This window comes from Caretta caretta, chromosome 10, assembly GCF_965140235.1.
Source record: "Caretta caretta isolate rCarCar2 chromosome 10, rCarCar1.hap1, whole genome shotgun sequence".
In the NCBI taxonomy this organism is placed as follows: Eukaryota; Metazoa; Chordata; order Testudines; family Cheloniidae; genus Caretta; species Caretta caretta.
In genome coordinates this window covers 51,490,689-51,509,564 of record NC_134215.1, presented here as the reverse complement: position 1 = coordinate 51,509,564, position 18,876 = coordinate 51,490,689, and the positions used below count along the sequence as shown (strand labels likewise).

The 18,876-nt window shown below is 41.9% G+C and overlaps 1 protein-coding gene across 3 annotated transcripts in view; it reads right to left on the bottom strand.

The window, feature by feature from the left end:
• DAPK2 (death associated protein kinase 2) overlaps nucleotides 1-14,218 on the bottom strand; it is a 90,734-nt gene extending 76,516 nt beyond the window's left edge. For all 3 annotated transcript variants that reach the window (XM_048867342.2, XM_048867343.2, XM_048867341.2), the window contains exons 1-2: nucleotides 14,099-14,218; nucleotides 4,259-4,356 (exon numbers count right to left, since the gene is read on the bottom strand). In XM_048867342.2, coding sequence (XP_048723299.1) covers nucleotides 4,259-4,335 — 77 coding nt within the window. In that variant the 5' untranslated portion in view covers nucleotides 4,336-4,356; nucleotides 14,099-14,218. The remainder of the gene's footprint in view (nucleotides 1-4,258; nucleotides 4,357-14,098) is intronic.
• Nucleotides 14,219-18,876: the final 4,658 nt, after the last annotated feature.

Genomic DNA, 18,876 nt, shown 5'->3' with positions numbered 1-18,876 from the left:
AACAATCTTAATCCTAGGTTAATGAAGATTTTTGTTCTGAAGTAATAAATAATAGAGTCAAGGAGATACAGTTAGAAGTTGAACAACTGCCAAAGCATGGAGATTACATTTCATACAAACCTCTTTGTTTGCCAATTACTTACCTGGTCACTGCTCCTGTAAATGAATCTTTTTATCCACCTGTTTCTGCCAGCATTGAAAGCTGCTGCAAATACGAAATAATTAAAAGTAGCTATTGGCAAAGAGCTCCATCAGCCAACACTGGAAGAAAATCTTCTCTTGAAGTTGCTGGAACATGTCTAGTATGTTACTTTACTTACACTAAAGCAAGTAATCACTTGTCACAGACCCTGTAATTACTGCTCAGAGATCAAGGCATGATAACCAGCTCAAACTACAGATTTAATGCACAGCTGGAACAAGAAGTCTGTGAAGCCCTCACAAGATCCGAAAGAGTGAAAATAAAGCCAGCATAGGAAGTCAGTGTGACATTATATGCATTATAATTCCAACAATACATCCTGAAATTGTTAAGAATAAAAAAGCAATTCCATTGTGGATCTCCCCTGCTATAAGCGTTTACAGGTTAAAATTATTTACTTACAAAGTCTGAATTGGTAACAGAAAAGCAAGGAGTCAGAGTCTAGGCTTATCCATTAAAGTCTTTCATTGAACACGTTTTCCCTGTTGCAATCCTAGATAAGTAGACCCAAATTGCTCATCTGTACAGAGAGAAGATTTCCTCCCCTGGTAACTAATCGTGATCATTCGGAACACTTGGACGTCAAATGTAAAAAATGTACTAAAATGTTAGCTAGAATAGTTTTGCAGTGTGCGTTTCTTGGCTCCAGAGGATGGAGTCTCCTTATGGTATGCTGAGAGTACTTGCGCACATAGAGGAGTTCCCTCTTCTGGCTGATCTAATGGAGCAGTTCCTGTAGCTCACTAGGAAACGACCATGCTTCTGGATCCAAAGTCTAAGTATTGCATATGGTTGTCAGATAATCATGGTGCCACTACGTGAAAGGTCAAGGGATTGCTACACACCAAAAAGGAATGCCGATTTTTACCCACAATGTTCTGACAATTACAGCACATAATACTAGGATATAAAGTGACACTATATAAAAGGTACAGTAAAAAATTCTGTACTGAGTAGAGAACTAGAAGATATTAAAGCAAGGATGATACTAATGGCTATAATTCAGGTTACCTATGCATTTTCATTACAAACACACAGACACAAATGTCATTTCAGTCACCAATTTTCACCTTCCAAGCTGAAATATCCCAGACCCAGTCTCTGCCCAAAGTTAATCTGTTTCAGAATGTTTGAGCATTTCTGAGAGAGGAGAATGGGAGCAAAGGAATAGCTGAGGGTGAAGATAAAGATTTGGCAGGGGTGACTAAGTGGGATTTTTTGTAATATTTTTATGAACCTTATGTGTGTCTCAGTTTCTCCTATATGCTGCATTGTTACCCAGTGGGGAGAAAAGGACTGGTTGCTCTTGGGACAAGCTAGGAGATAGAGGTGTGGATGTTGCCTACCTGTTTGGCCCTTAATCCCCATATCAGTGGACCTCTTGAGAATACAATGGCAGATCCAATTGCCCTGACACTTAGCAAGCAATGACCCAAAGGGATATGGACTTCACTGCCTCTCAGCAAGGAGACTGAACAGTATTTCCCCACCTGGAGAACAAAGGACTGGAGAGGTGTTAGGTGGGGGTTAACGTGGACTTGGGAAGCAGTCAGGCACACCTGGGCGTCTGACAAATAAGCTCAGATAGACAGAGAGAGATGGAGCTTGAACAACGGAGTTCACTTCAGCTTGGCTTGGCTCGGCTCCGTGTTAACTAGAACGGACTATGCTTTAATCTTCATTCTTCTATGCTAGCCTAAGGACTTCCTGTGCTGTGTTCCAGATGACTAATAAACCCTACTCTTTTGATAATGCTGTGTCAATGTCACTGCAAATGCTTGGAGGGGTGCACTGATCCCTAAAAACTCTACAAGTCTCCATCAGGGGTCTGTCTCTGTTGGATTCACTGACTGGAGTTCACAATATGAAGCAGAAGTGCTTCAGGTCCAGAGGTCCAGTCTAAGGAGGCGGTGAAGTCGTGTGGCTTATCCTGGAGGAAGAGTAAGTTCCATGGCACACCAGAGGGCTTCCTCCTAGAGACCATTCCAAAGCTGATGCCATAGCACTGATCCTGTGGATCTGTGACAGCAGGGAAACAGCCCTTAGTGAGGAGTTTTAATATGACTAACTTATGGGCCTTTGAAGAACACAGTGTGTACATACACAGCCATTTATCAAAGACAACTGCCTGATGTCCAGCAGGCGATAACTTAGCTGCATGTTAAAAAATTATTGGAGGTGTGATCTTTTTATGGGTCTGGGCCTTCTGCATTCAGTGCACTGTAAAGTGCAAATTTAGTGGAGGAGACTTGCCTTATTTAGTCCCCAAATCCAGCAGAGCACTTAAGCATATGCTTAACTATCAGCATGGGAGTAGTCCCATTGATTTCGAAGGTAGTAATACTTCAAAGGGCTTTACGGGTATTAACTACCACTGAAGACTGCAAGTGATATGAAAGTGCTAACTATTAAAGCTTAAAATTTGATTTTTGCAACACTTTATTGTTTTAAATGTTAGAAAGCAAATGGAGGATTGGAACAGAGAAATTTTCTACAGACTGAAAATAAATTTTATGCTAAAGAATAGGTTTCTGTTGTAATATATTGGGAATAACACCAGTTATCTGGGACCTGTGCTGTTCAACTCAGAATGGACAAAAATCAATGATTTAAAAAAAAAATCTGATTTTTTTTTTATAAAATGCTTTTTGAGGAAGAAACCTATCTAAAGATAGCTTTAATTGAGATACATTATAGCTCAAAGATATCTCATCATATAATAGGCATTATAAATTCTAATTCTACAGTATGAGACAATATATTCATGTAATGTTTAAGAAAGGTTTTGTAAATGAGTTCCAATAGTTCATGGATTAGGGACCCAATCTCATGGGGTTCCAGGGGCTTCTGTACAGAGATGCTTAGTTTTGCAGTTCTCAGACTATGGATTTGTGTCTCCAGAGAGAACATGCCTGTTAACAGCAAAAATGTTTTAAAATAAATAAATAATATATAGAGAGGTGAGAAATAACAGACCTCAACCCTATTGTCCCTTTGCAAATTTATGTACACAGAGTCAATTCCTTACCTCTCTCTAAAAGTTTCAAAAAGTTCAATGAATAGAAGATTGTTGGGGTCGGAATAGATCTGGACAAAGAAGTAGTCTGAAGATAATGTGAGAAGGGAGCCACAGGGAGTAGAAACAAAAGTGAAACTGTTTGAGCAGCAAGAAGAAAAGGAGTACTAGTGGCACCTTAGAGACTAACCAATTTATTTGAGCATAAGCTTCCATGAGCTACAGCTCACCTCATCAGATGCATTCAGTGGAAAATACAGTGAGGAGATGAGCTGTAGCTCACGGAAGCTTATGCTCAAATAAATTGGTTAGTCTCTAAGGTGCCACTAGTACTCCTTTTCTTTTTGCAAATACAGACTAACACGGCTGCTACTTTGAAACCTGTTTGAGCAGCATATTCCAGAAGTCTTGAGGTCTTTCTGAGTGTAGCCTTCATTGATTTGAGATCTACCGTACCATTCTCTCACTAGAAGGGAAAATCTATAATGGCTGTAAAAGAGACCCAGTTTGGGAATAAGAACCATTCAATAAATATGTTTGCTGATGATGTTTTAAAGAAAGTCACACCAGTAAATTGGTGGAAGTCATTTAAGCACTTGGATTCAGAGACCCTTGAAGTGATAATTTCACTTTTAACATCAGTAGCTTCTTCTGCCGGTGTAGAAAGAATATTTTCTTCCTTTGGACTAAGTCATTCCAAACTGAGAAATCATTTGGGATCTGAAAAAGCAGGAATAAGGGATGCAACCCCATTCTCTGAGTGTCCCTAAACCTCTAACTGCCAGAGACAGGGACTAGAAAACAAGGGATGGATCACTCAAATTCCCAGTTCTGTTCATTCCCTCTGACGCTTCTGACACTGGCCACTGTCAGAGACAGGATACTGGGCTAGATGGCCAATTGATCTGATCCAGTATGGTGGTTCTTATGTTATCAAGAAGAATACCAATTCAATAGTTCATTCATTCTTACAAGATATTACAAATATCACGGCATCTGTCACCCTCTGAAGTGTGTTGGTGCCATCTATATGCACTTACCTTCCTAGCTCTTCCCCAATTTCATAAACGTCTTCCACCTTCTGTTGTTTGAACACAGCCATCCCTGGACTCCTCATTGATGTACCTAGATAATGTGACTGGAATATAAAATACAAAGATGGTAAATTAATTGTGCAGTTCAAGAGTAGCACAAGCTCAACCACAATAAACAAAGAATCATTAAAAACACACTTCACTGTGACTCTATTCCAGCTCATTACGTTCAAAGTTACCATCAGCTGATGGCTGTTCTGTGGACTGTGTGAAATAAATGTGGTGGTGTGAGCCCAGCTGCCAGGACCTGATCCTGGGTGGTGCTGAGTACCCTCCACTCCTATTGGCTTCCAGTAGTGTACAGCACCATGCAGAATCAAGCTCCTGGGTCCTCACCCAACAAAGTGCTTAAGCACATGCTTAACTTAAAGCATAGATATAGACCTATTGACTTAAATGGGACAAGTCACATGCATAAAGTTAAGCACACGCTTAACTGCTTTGCTAGATCAGGGACCCTAAGTGACCATCTCATGGAAAAAAACCACCATCAGAATCAGCACAATTGGCCTCCATATGGGCAGTCTCAGCAGAGAGGCTCAGGATAGAATGGGCGAGGAAACTGAAATTCCTTCTTCCTGATTGAGTTGGTCAGTGTTGAAGCACATTGGTGGGGCAGCATGGGCAAGCTTGCACTACTGCTGTGCAGATCAACCGAGGGATTTGGTCTCCAGGCACCTCTCAAACATGAGTCATTTCAAACAAGGGGAAAAAGCAGCAAGGGGCAGCTCAGCACTTGTGTACCTATTGCACTGCACAGCCATGAGATACAATCAGGTTCATTTCCCAGGCTTGCTCCCTTCCTGGGTAACAGTGTCTGAGAGAGCTGCAGAAGCAGGGCCCAACACTGGGGGTTTCAGGATCAGGAGCGTATCACATTTCTATGTAGTGACTGCCTCTGACTATTTTAGGAGCAGTGATGGATTTTGAAGGGTGTCTTGCACAAAGGAAAGTTATGGCAATATAAATCACAGGGCCTTGACAGGGTGGTAAGCAAGAGAAGTAAGTGGCTGGGTGGCCTAGGAGTAATAGTCCTTACTTTCTGTGCTAGAGGTATTGGGTTCAAATTCGGGGGATGCTCTGGTGGACAGGAACTACATTTTAGGCTCCCAAATTTTTGGGGCAGAGGATGACACAAAGAACAAACCACAAGTGACAGATTTTATTCACATAATTTAAGACACTATTGGAAGGAGATCAGACGCTACAGGCATGAGGACAGTGTAAGAACCTATACAGAACAGCATTCTCCAATGCAGAGCTCCTAGGCTTTAATTTTACATTACAACATTTTTGAGGCAGCTGCTGTGTGAGAAGGAACTAAAAAGCCTATCTGAAAACCTTTTTTTTTTAAGTGTTCATATTCATTCAAATTCCTGTGTAGCAGGTGTTTTATCCCAAGGAGTTTTCATAATAAAATTAAAAGGATAATGCTAATGTGAGTGACTCTCAGCAGGGGAAAAAATTTAGGTCCAAACAGGCGGATCAGATATCCTGATTTTATAGAAACAGTCCCGATATTCGGGGCTTTGTCTTATATAGGCACCTATTACCCCCCTCACACACACATCCTGTCCCAATTTTTCACACTTGCTATCTGGTCCAAGATCCAAAGTGTGACATTGGAGTTGTTAGAAACTGGTCAGAATGCCCTATGGATTCCATTTTTAAAAAATACCCCCCCAAAAGCTGACCCCTCGACTAGATCTCTTTTATGAACAATGTTGCTTTTCATTCCTGTCCACTTAGTTCAGAGACTGCTACCTAAGTACAAGATCATGGACCCTGTTCCTTAGGGCACTGATTCTCAACCAAGGGTTCACTTACCCCAGGGGGCAAGCAGAGGCCTTCCAAGGGATACACCAACTCATCTAGATATTTGCCTAGTTTTAAAACAGGCTACACGAAAAGTACTAGAAGTCAGTACAAACTAAAATTTCATACAATGACTTGTTTATACTGCTCTATATACTATATTAATGTTTGTCAACGGGGGGGGGGTGTCGCAATTTATTTTATAATTGTACAGTAAAAGAGAAAGGAAGCAATTTTTCAGTACTAGTGTGCTGTGACACTTTTGTATTTTTATGTCTGATTTTGGAAGCAAGTAGTTTTTAAGTGAGGGGAAACTTGGGGTATGCAAGACAAATCAGTCTCCTGAAAGGGTTACAGTAGTCTGGAAGGGTTGAGAATCACTGCCTCAGTGCACATCCCCACAGTAAAGACTGATAAGTTTTAAAATGGGAGCATGCTGAGCAGCTTACAATATGGTTTGGTCTTTCCTGTGTAAACAGGACCCCACGGTTATACTCATGTCATGGACCCATGCTACAGCTACTATGCAGTTCAATATTTTTAAGTATGTTTGTACATCCCTTACAAATATTTATAATGTTACAGTAAAAATGTAACTACCCCAAACTTATCTAACAGAAATTCTAGTGCACACCTGAGAAATACCCCTCAGGTGTATTTCAGGCCCAGCTGTGATTACCACACCTCTCAATTCAATTCTCATTTGCCCATGTGGATTAGCCCCAATGCTTGCAAGCAATACATTAGGAACTCCCAGTTTCTGTATTTCTGTACAACTCTTATGACCTTTTTAAAGAATGTCTTTCACTCTATAATACTTTTGCACACTGGAGAACTAGGAGCATAAGCACATCAAAACCTATTTTGATCCTTTAAAATTATGTTTGATCTAAATGCTGCAACAAGACATGGCTATTTAGATAAATTAGTAGATTTGTAATGTCTTTAGACACTGTGTTAATAGCTTTGAAATACTGAAAAACCATTGAAAGGGATTCTGCCAAATTGAAACTCATGTTCCTTTAAAAGATTTCCCTGTGTTCCCAACACTATCTTAAATCATAACACTGAAAGAGTTGTACAAATCGAACTTCCTTATCACAATTCATGCTATTAGTTTGCTTTTTCCACTGCATAGACTAGCCAATTTATTCTCACTCTTTTTTTGTGGGGAGGGAGGGAGAAGAAGGGAATTGTCAGGTTTTTACAATTAGGAAACAAACACTACAGGTTACTGGGATTCCTTTCCAAGGATAGTGTTCCCATTTAAACTAAGAAAGAAAATCAAGGAAACATTCCCCCCACTGCCACGTACTGCTTTTTGAAAGCCTGTTTTAACAAAGCTTATATGTTGGGCCTACAATTACTCTCAGTGACCCCTAGTCTCAAGAGGAAAGATTCCTGTCTGAATGTCACATCAACCCTTAACCTGAATAGTGAACTATGACTAACATTTACACTCATAAAACCTTATCAGTAAATGAAGGGATGCAAATAAGATTACAGATCCCTTTTTTAAAAAGTCCAACTCAACTGATCCTTGCAAAGGGAGGAAGAGAACCAGTATCTGGTATCCTCCTCTGCTATTCCAGCCTTTTCCATAACTATTTAATACATTCCAATAGCTCTTACTAGATGCTACATTTAACATCTTTGTTGTGCATGCTTTTGTACAATACTATTTTCTTAGTATTTTGAGATCCAGATGAATTTTGAGATCATTCATTTTCCTTTCCTTACCGTTTCAATAATATACGATAAGCACTCCAGCTGTCTAACTGATCAGGATTGCCCTGTTATATGCCCATGCCTAATGTCCATTATCCATTCATATTTTAGTAAATGCTCTACAGAATTGCCTTTCTGCAATTCCCAAGTTTGAGATGCTGAAATGTAGCTCATTTGTTCCCTAAATCCTCTTTTGACCCTTTCCCAAATAATGATGGGTCACTATTTTACAGTGTAGTAGAACCTACTACACAATGGGAAACAATGGAAATCCCAACACTGAAGACATTTAAAACTAGAATGGATAAAGCACTAGAAAAATATACAGTTGGGAACAATTCTGTGCTGCTGACAAGGGTGGACTAGATGAGCAAAAAGGGCTTCTATCTCTTATTCTCCCTTTCCATCTCCATTCACCTTCAGAGATCTTAATCTCCCTTGTTGATTACCGTTACTACATGTTGAGCATTCTGAAAGGTTCAGTAATCTGTTATTTTGTTCATTGTTTACTATTTTGTTTTCTTCTCCCCAAATCTAATCCCACTACTGGCATAAAAACCTCTCTCCTCCAGCTGAAAATAAACAGCTCACTAGCAGCTTCACCCAAACTAGTGTATCCCTCAGGCAATTCGTTCGTCTCCTCAAAAAAGTTCTAAGATCAGCTCTGCTTAGGGCTTAAAGAAACAAGTTTACTACCTTGTGTTGGGTGTCTTAAAAAAAAGCTTGTAAGGCGAGCAGTGTACAACAGTACATATTTCCATTCCGAGAAAATATTTTATTCATAGGTGTTAAGATGGGATTTTCAGAAGTGCTCAGTGCTTACCTAACTCAGCCCCTCCTGACTATAATAGGAGCAGAATAAAGGCAACTTGACGACTTTTGAAAACCCAACCCTTATACCGAGTTCATATCACTTTTCAGGAGAAAGTTCTAAGCGTGTGCAGCAGTTCGCAACTAATGGCAAGGCATTTCTGGGAAGAGACTTATCTATTACAGTACTAAACTCTGCTGAGACTTGTCAAAAGAATGTAATTCCCTTAGGTTGATTGCTCCCTTTATCACAATCCAAGATGTAAGCCTAACAACAACATTACTGCAAACAAAGCTAAAAAAAAAATACCATTGCCCTGAAAGAGACACTGGACTGTGACATGGAGGGACAAGTTGAAAATACTGCTCTAAAAATGAAGAACTTGCCCAAGACACCTCTGGGGAAACAGCTAGGTCCTGTCAACTGACCATTTACTCATCTCCCCTGAGGTTATCAAGTGGAAGTTTTGCCTGATTTGAACACATCACCACATACAAAAAGAAAACCCAGACTTGCTGTTTAGAGCTTCCTTGTTTCTATAGCTTTATAATTTGCTCATCTATTTCTGAAGTGACTAAAGAAACCAGCTTCTCTGTTGATCTTTGAAGCACATCTTTCTTCCAGAAGGTCAAACCAGCAAGCCTTCCCACAGGTATTATATACTGTAGTAGCATCCAAATGTCTCAGTCAGGACCGGAACTCTATTTTATAAACTGCCCCAAAGAGTTTACAACCTCCAACCTACAAACCTTACAATCTTTGATATGTTGGCGTTTCCCATTCTATCACTACAGCCTATTCTGTAAAACCCTCCACTCCACATTACTTCTGCAGATAGGCCTCACTGGCTCTCACCCAGCAGTAACTGTAGTAAAAGCCCAAAATAAATCACACACTTGAGGAACCAAATTGCCTGTCATTAGCAAATATGGAGGCATGGGGCGGGGGGGGGGGGGGGGAGCTAGCATAAAATGACCTTCATGGTGTTAAAATGCCTTTGGAATGAAATATTCCATTCTCAAGTGGCATTTACTGTTCATAAACAGAACTATTTCCAGATATTCTGTGGTAATTCTAGAAAATTATGAAGATTTCTCCCATACTCAAAGAACTAGATTATGCCATTTTTGTTATGATGCATTCAGAGGTTTGGAGCACAATCAAACCAAAGAAGGGATGAGAACCTTAATACTTTTTTAATCAGGTGGTCAATTTTTCCTTAGGTCAACTAGTGAAACCAAGTCAGCTGAATCAGGGTTGGGCACTCAGATTTGGTTGATTTAAACACCAAGGCATACACAATATCCTGGAAAAGCAGAAATAATCTATTGTATTTTCTGCCAATCTATTTTTATTCCAATATTTCTCAGGCAGTTCTACACAAAAACCATTCGTGATGCATTGGGCTATGATCATTTTATTCATTTTGGCTCTAATCCAAAGCACATTTAAAAGTTGATGGGAGTCTATTGACTCCCAGTGGGCTTTGGATCAGGGCTAATTTTAAACTAAGATTCAATTACTGATGTTTGAAAGGATTTTATTGTGCGAAAAAGGTTATCCAGATACCTCTGCTGCATCTAATGTGCAGCAGTGACCTCAGCAGAGGATATAGCCTTCTTCATTTTCTCCTCTGGTTTGGTTGGACACTGTATGTGCAGAAATGCATTCTCTTTCAGATTTTCTTTTCTGTGCAACAAGTAGCACCGTGTGTCCTGATATTTAGGTAAAAGGCGTTAACTACAGTAAATACCAGGAACACTTTTTAAAAATAGATTTTAATCTGCAGAATAATCTCTATTCAGCAGCATCAGTAGTGGTAATGGAGCTTTAATACTAGTTCAGAGTATTATAGTACTTTTTAACTCAGGAATTCAAAACACTTTACAAACAAATAAGCCTCCATACCTCAGTGAGTCAGAATGGTGTTATTCTCATTTTACAGATGAGAAAACCCAGGGAGAGAATTTAAGTGACTGGCCTTTGGCCAGCAAGTCAGTGGCTCTAACCATTAAAAGGTATCCCTTTCCTTTTTTATTTTACATTCATGAGTTCTATTATATCATAAAACAGGCCTTGTCCACACAGGATAGCTTTTTCTGTATAACATAAGGTGTGAATTTGAACAGATATTGTTATATGAGTATTATCCCGGTGGGTAGACACTAATACTCCAGTATGCAACTCATTTTCCAGTTTATCTAATGTTGCTTGGAAAGGGGTTTAAACTAAACTGAACAATGCACCAGAACAAGTGACACGAGGGGGTTATATCACAGGACTATCCTGTGTAACTGGGGAAACTTTCCCATGTAGACAAGGCTTCTTTCTGTAGTCACTTAATTATTCTAGGGAGGTGACAAGTAATGACTGGCCTGCACATGATAAATCCATAATAAATGCCAACCATTCAATCCTAGTGGGATGATAGAAATTAGATCTGGAAAATGTCTAAACTCTATTAGATCATTTGGCCTGACCCCAGAGGGTGCAGGATTCTTCCCTTGGATATGTTCTCCATTTATTTGCCAAACAATTTCACTTTCCCAAATACACATGACATGAAGTCTCTCTCTGGACCTAGTGCTGAAATCAGAGAAGCTACTTCTGTGGCCTCATTTTACATTACATATGGTAAACAACCACAACAATTAGAACTAGATTTTTCCTGCATGGAATGTTTCACAGGAAAAATATCTTCATCAAAATTTTGGGGCTGAACGCATATTGTTTCAAACGGATATACTGAAATAAACATAAAATTTCATTTAGATTTCAAATGTCATCTACTTCTGGTTTTTAAACTCCAAAAATAGGATTGTAACATTTGAGTTTTTGGTGTTTATGTGCTTCCTCCACCTCCATTTATTTTTCCTCCTTTTTTCCACTGGAAAAGGTTGGAAGACTGTAACAAACTGAGAGAAAATGGGGAAAACCTATTTAAATACAAGAGTAAAAAGGTGTGAAAAAGTAGTTTTTCTCCACTTTGCCAGATTTCTAACTTTTGCAAGTCAAAAGATGTTTTCCCATGAATAATCTAGTTTTCACCAAACCCCTATTTTTCTATTAAAAAAAAAACCTTTGTCAGGAAATTTTCAGCCACTTCTACTACTTATTATCCAGACATCTCTGAATGGTACATTCCAGACGTGCCAGTAACTCAATGTAACCAAGTCTTGTTTTAGAATCACCCTTATTGTTGCCACTAGTTCTCAAGAGACCCCCCCTTTCCATTCTCCCAAGTTACTCTGGGATATTTAGCTTTGTGGTGGCTGATCACACACTGCAGTTCAAACCCCTTCCACTTCCGCAATGAGTGGCTATCTTGTCCTCTCTGCAGCTAATTATGGGTCAACAGAGACAAGGATTGCCTGGATTGCCATTGTAACTGATCCTAAGGTGTTTGGATGATGCCATAGCAATGAATATAAATGCCTAGACAGACAGCAGGGGAAAGCTCTAGACTTGATACATAATGGGTCTTGGAATGGACAAGCATGGAATTGCAACCCACCTCTCTATTCCTGAGTAGGCTGCCTTCAAGCCTTTTGTTATCACAAGTGATAAACATAACGGGATTTTGACTATTAAATTTTTCTACCCTGAAGTCAAACAAGATTTGGCTTGCACGCTCTATGAACTTTGGCCACATGGACCAGTGAAGGCCAAATGAAGCCTGGGCCCACCTCTGGAGGACTGTCAGGGCATCTCAGACAAGCTCTTTACCCGTGTGCCCATGAACCCGCTGCTGAGTATGTTACAAGTCTCCCTCTGTGCCCAGTCTGTGGATGATAGGAACCTGTTATAACCCCAAGCTAGCGTGCTTTAGCTCTTCATCTGTGAATGTCCCCAGTTCAATCCCTGATGTATAAACCAGGATGGCAGCCATCACAACCCTAGATGGGGAAATCTCATTCCTTTGATCTTGATCTTCCCCTAAAGCGAGACAGCCTAGGGTGTTCAGTCAAGTGTGCACTGTGCTGCATCCTGATATTCTGTTTCTGACTCACTGTCCCAGATACCAACAATGCAATAGTTACTACCCCTGTTTGTATGGAAATAAAAAATGAAGGGATCCACCCCACATTCCTGCAAGTCATAAACAAACAAGGCTGAGGACACAAGTAGAATTTATGAAGAGGTCTCAAAGAGTGGATGTGTGCATGAGGTCACCACCACCCAATGGGTTAGAAACAAAGTCAGTGTATTAAACCAGCCTAGTCTACAACACACTTTTTAAACACAGTTCTAATCCCACCCCCCACTGGCCCATCAGCCTATGCTAAAAACAAATCTAGGTGGAACAACGTTTATGTTTGGGTCCTTAACTCTGTTTGAAGTCCAGTGTAGATGGGATCTAGTAGCAAGAATGTCATGAACCTGTACAGAAGTGCTTTTCCACAATGGCTGCTTAAAGGAAAATTAAGTAGCAAAAAACCTCTAATTTGAGAAAAAGCTAAAGAAGACAGAGGAAAACTATAAGGGGCATAAGTGAAGTGGGGCAAAAGCCAGAACAAGAAGGATTTTAGTAGGACCTAGCTGCATAATGCTCATTCTGAGAATGCATGGACTACCAAAAAAAAATTTTTTTTTGGCCCGCCCTTTGGATTACCATGCTGCAGATCCATTTTTCACCCATTGCCATATCCCGGAGTTACAGCATATTGGCATAGTAGGTGCATTCTAAGTGTGACACCTGTGCAGAGATTATTAGGCTGATGCTTTAGCCCAATCCTGTATAGCTGAAACCTCTTAATTTGGGAAGCTAACAGGATGATCGGAGACAGGTGTTATGATGATCTTCCACCTTCTAGGAAGGGCTTGATAAAGTCCAGCCTGTTACGCTCCCATGCTTTTCCTTTCTCGGCTTTGTCAGCTATTGCCCATTCCTGGGAGCACCGCGTGCACAGCAACGCAGTGCCCCCTGGCACCTCTGCAGAACCCACCGGTCACCTATTTCCTTTCCTCCCTAAAGGCCACAAGCAGGAGAAGGCACCAGATGGATAAACCACCCCCTCCCCTGCCCTGGGTCCAGCCTCACCCCCGTACCTGGGAAGGCACCGCGACCAGGGCAGGGCAGACGCTCAGGAGCCGAGCCCGGCGCTGCGCTGCCAGTGAGCTCGCGGGGGCACTGGCGGGCTGAGCCCTGCTGCACCTCCAGAGCCCCCCACCGAGAAAGCCCAGCAGCAGGTGCCGACCCAGGCCGGAGGGGCAGCCCGCCACGCCGCTCTCAGCCCGGGGAGCAGGGCGCACTGGGGACGCAGGCTGGACAGCCCCCGCCCGGGGAGCTGTGCCAAGGAGACGCAGGGACGAACCCTCGCTGCTTCGGCGGGGGCCAGGCAGCCCAGCCGCCTGCACTAGGCACCGGCCGGAGGGCGCGGGGCAGGGAGCGGAGTCGGCTCGCGGCGGGGTCCGGGGCGGGCGCTACTCACCCTGGGGAGCCGCAGTGTCCAGGCGCTGATGCTGCCGGCTACTCCCCCTGCGCGCCGCTCCAGCCGACTCCCGCTGCCGGCAGCGGGGAGGAGCCGCTCCGCCAGTGTCAGGTCGCGGCTGCGGGCGAGCCCTGCGGGATGGTGAGCTGAGGGCGCCCCCTGCCGGACTGCAGCAGCCGCGTCCCACCAGCCCCCTCCTGGGAGCGCTCAAGCCCCGCGCTCCCTCACTGAGCTGAGATGCCCCAGAAAGCGCCTTTGGGCGGCTGGGGGACGGGCAGTGCCAAGAGGTTTGGAGCCCTGTGCACTATGGAAATGAGGCCCGCACCCCACCTTTCTGCCGGGGCCTGGGAGCTCTCTTTGGGGCCTGGTTGCAGTAGCGGTGGTGGGGCCAAGTGCCAGGCCCGAGGCCACCCTCCGTCCGCTGGGGGCGGCCAGGCCAGGTCCATGGCAGTGGTGTTGGAACGTGGCACACGGGGTCAGCGCCACTCCGGGCTTTGTCTTGGAGGCTTTTCTGGTGGTCAGGACTCACCTGAGCTGGGGGCCCTGTGCAAGTGACCCAAATGCACACTGATCCATCCATGCCTGGGGTAGAGGGGGTGTTAAAGGGGGTGTTAAAGGGTGGCACCAGGCTCTGGTCATTTATGGGGTTTTTAAACATCTAGATGATTAGTTTTGAAAGAACCTATTTTGTGAGTGAGTTCCTGACAATTAGAGGAAGAAATTAAACTATTCCCCATCTACCCCCATTAGCCAGGTTGGTGAATGTCTGTGTTGTAGATTAGAGAGACAAGGTAATATCTTTTATTGAACCAACTTCTGTTGGTGAGAGAGACAAGCTTTGGAGGAGCCACACAGAGCTCACTCTCCCAGGCAAGGATTTTCTCTGGATTTGTGCCTTGTACAGCACAGAGCACTTTGTTGGTGCTCAACAAATACCAAATGAGAATAAGGCTAATACAACTTGTGCTTAATGTTGTAAGTAGGCATGTGTAGAATTGCTATGAAAATTCATCAATCCAGACAAACGTGCCCAGGCCCTCTCAGATTATTATCTGCTGTCCCTGGAACGTCTTTCAGCATATCTGCAATGTGTCATTTCACCCATCAAAACATATGGGTTGCTTTAGAACTACAAAATGTTTGTTCAGGATATATTGGTATAGAGAGTAGCATTTTCCCTGTTTGCTAGGAACAAACAACCCACTGGAAGGAGTGCTCAGTGTGGGAACCATGCTTGTAGGGAAGAACAGAGACAAATGACCATTGACCCCATCAGAACAGTACTTTTGCTCAAAATGCAGTGTTTTGTGATAAACTCACTCAGAACACTCATATAGTCTCCCTTGAGGAATATGCCCAATCACTTGTGAATCTGAAGCTGCAGTAGTGACATCATACACCCTTTCTAAAAAGAGTCCTTTTGTGTGACTATTTTACAAGTGTCCCAATATTGCTGATTCCATGTGTTCAAAAATCATTAGCCAGGAAGCTCCACAAAATCACGAGATTGGTTTAAAAATCACAAGATTTGAAAAATAATACATTTTAGGTTCTTTTTATTTGCCTTTTGGTTGTTGAGCATTTAGGGTTAATGTTTTCAAGCTTTTCTCTGCAACCATGAGAGCCAGAAGCATTGTAGGTTAACATCTAATCCCAGAAAACATTAATAATACATATGCATCATTTGTAATGAACAAGCTGGAACTGAACATCAATGCCAGTTTGCCTTCATTTCCAGTTGGGTACATACCAGTTTTAGAGAGAAACTTGCATGGGGCATGCTGGCTTCTGTCTCTCCAAGCATTGGGCTTATAGATTCATAGATATTTAGGCCAGAAGGGACCATTATGATCATCTAGTCTGACCTCCTGCACAATGCAGGCCACAGAATTTCACCCACCACTCCTAAAAAAGACCTCACATCTATATCTGTGCTATTGAAGTCCCCAAATTGTAGTTTGAAGACCTCAAGGAGCAGAGAATCCTCCAGCAAGTGACCCGTGCCCCATGCTACAGAGGAAGGCGAAAAACCTCCAGGGCCTTCCAATCTGCCCTGGAGGAAAATTCCTTCCCGACCCCAAATATGGCGATCAGCTAAACCCTGAGCATATGGGCAAGATTCATCAGCCAGATACTACAGAAAATTCCTTCCCGGGTAACTTGGATCTTACCCCATCTAAAAACCCATCACAGGCCATTGGGCCTATTTACCATGAATATTTAATTACCAAAACCATGTTATCCCATCATACCATCTCCTCCATAAACTTATCGAGTTTAATCTTAAAGCAAGATAGATCTTTTGTCCCCACTACTTCCCTCGGAAGGCTATTCCAAAACTTCACTCCTCTGATGGTTAGAAACCTTCGTCTAATTTCTAATCTAAATTTCCTAGTGGCCAGTTTATATCCATTTGTTCTTGTGTCCACATTGGTACTGAGTTTAAATAATTCCTCTCCCTCTCTGGTATTTATCCCTCTGATATATTTATAGAGAGCAATCATATCTCCCCTCAACCTTCTTTTAGTTAGGCTAAACAAGCCAAGCTCCCTGAGTCTCCTTTCATAAGACAAGTTTTCCATTCCTCGGATCATCCTAGTAGCCCTTCTCTGTACCTGTTCCAGTTTGAATTCATCCTTCTTAAACATGGGAGACCAGAACTGCACACAGTATTCCAGGTGAGGTCTCACCAGTGCCTTATATAATGGTACTAAAACCTCCTTATCCCTACTGGAAATACCTCTCCTGATGCATCCCAAGATGACATTAGCTTTTTTCACAGCCATATCACATTGGCAGCTCATAGTCATCCTATGATCAACCAATACTCCAAGGTCCTTTTCCTCCTCCGTTACTTCTAGTTGATGCGTCCCTAGCTTATAACTAAAATTCTTGTTATTAATCCCTAAATGCATGACCTTACACTTCTCACTATTAAATTTCATCCTATTCCTATTACTCCAGTTTACAAGGTCATCCAGATCCTCCTGTAGGGTATCCCTGTCCTTCTCTAAATTAGCAATACCTCCCAGCTTTGTATCATCTGCAAACTTTATTAGCACATTCCCACTTTTTGTGCCCAGGTCAGTAATAAAAAGATTAAATAAGATTGGTCCCAAAACCGATCCTTGAGGAACTCCACTGGTAACCTCCCTCCAACTTGACAGTTCACCTTTCAGTAGGACCCGTTGTAGTCTCCCCTTTAACCAATTCCCTATCCACCTTTCAATTTTCCTATTGATGCCCATCTTATCCAATTTAACTAATAATTCCCCATGTGGCACAGTATCAAACGCCTTACTAAAATCTAAGTAAATTAGATCCACTGCGTTTCCTTTATCTAAAAAATCTGTTACTCTCTCAAAGAAGGAGATCAGGTTGGTTTGGCACGATCTACCTTTTGTAAAACCATGTTGTAATTTGTCCCATTTACCATTGACTTCAATGTCCTTAACTACCTTCTCCTTCAAAATTTTTTCCAAGACCTTGCATACTACAGATGTCAAACTAACAGGCCTATAATTACTTGGATCACTTTTTTTCCCTTTCTTAAAAATAGGAACTATGTTAGCAATTCTCCAATCATACGGTACAACCCCTGAGTTTACAGATTCATTAAAAATTCTTGCTAATGGGCTTGCAATTTCTTGTGCCAATTCTTTTAATATTCTTGGATGAAGATTATCTGGGCCCCCCGATTTAGTCCCATTAAGCTGTTTGAGTTTCGCTTCTACCTCAGATATGGTGATGTCTACCTCCATATCCTCATTCCCATTTATCATGCTACCATTATCCCTAAGATCCTCTTTAGTCTTATTAAAGACTGAGGCAAAGTATTTGTTTAGATATTGGGCCATGCCTAGATTATCCTTGACCTCCACTCCATCCTCAGTTTTTAGCGGTCCCACTTCTTCTTTCTTTGTTTTCTTCCTATTTATATGACTATAGAACCTTTTACTATTAGTTTTAATTCCCTTTGCAAGGTCCAACTCTACTTGACTTTTAGCCTGTCTCACTTTATCCCTACATATTCTGACCTCAATAAGGTAGCTTTCCTTACTGATCCCTCCCTTCTTCCACTCCCTATATGCTTTCTGCTTTTTCTTAATTACCTCTCTAAGATGCTTGCTCATCCAGCTTGGTCTACAACTCCTGCCTATGAATTTTTTCCCCTTTCTTGGGATGCAGGCTTCCGATAGCTTCTGCAGCTTTAATTTAAAATAATCCCAGGCCTCCTCTACCTTTAAACCCATAAATTCTTCAGTCCAATCCACTTCCCTAACTAATTTCCTTAATTTTTGAAAGTCAGCCCTTTTGAAATCAAAAACCCTAGTTGCAGATTTATTTTTGTTAATCCTTCCATTCAGTTTGAACTGAATTAGCTCATGATCACTTGAGCCAAGATTATCCCCTACAACCATTTCCTCTATGAGGTCCTCATTACTCACCAAGACCAAATCTAAAATGGCATCCCCTCTAGTCGGTTCAGCAACTACTTGCTGAAGGAATCCATCAGCTATCGCATCTAGGAAAATCTGAGCCCTATTATTATTACTAGCACTCGTCCTCCAGTCTATATCTGGGAAGTTAAAGTCTCCCATGATCACACAGTTTCCATTAGTATTTACTTTATTAAAAACATTAAAAAGGGCTCTATCCATATCCAAATTAGATCCCGGCGGTCTATAGCACACCCCAAGCACTATCCCAGGGGAGGCTCTAATAGTTTTCTTCCCCAATTTAATTGTTGCCCAGACAGACTCGGTCATATCCATTTC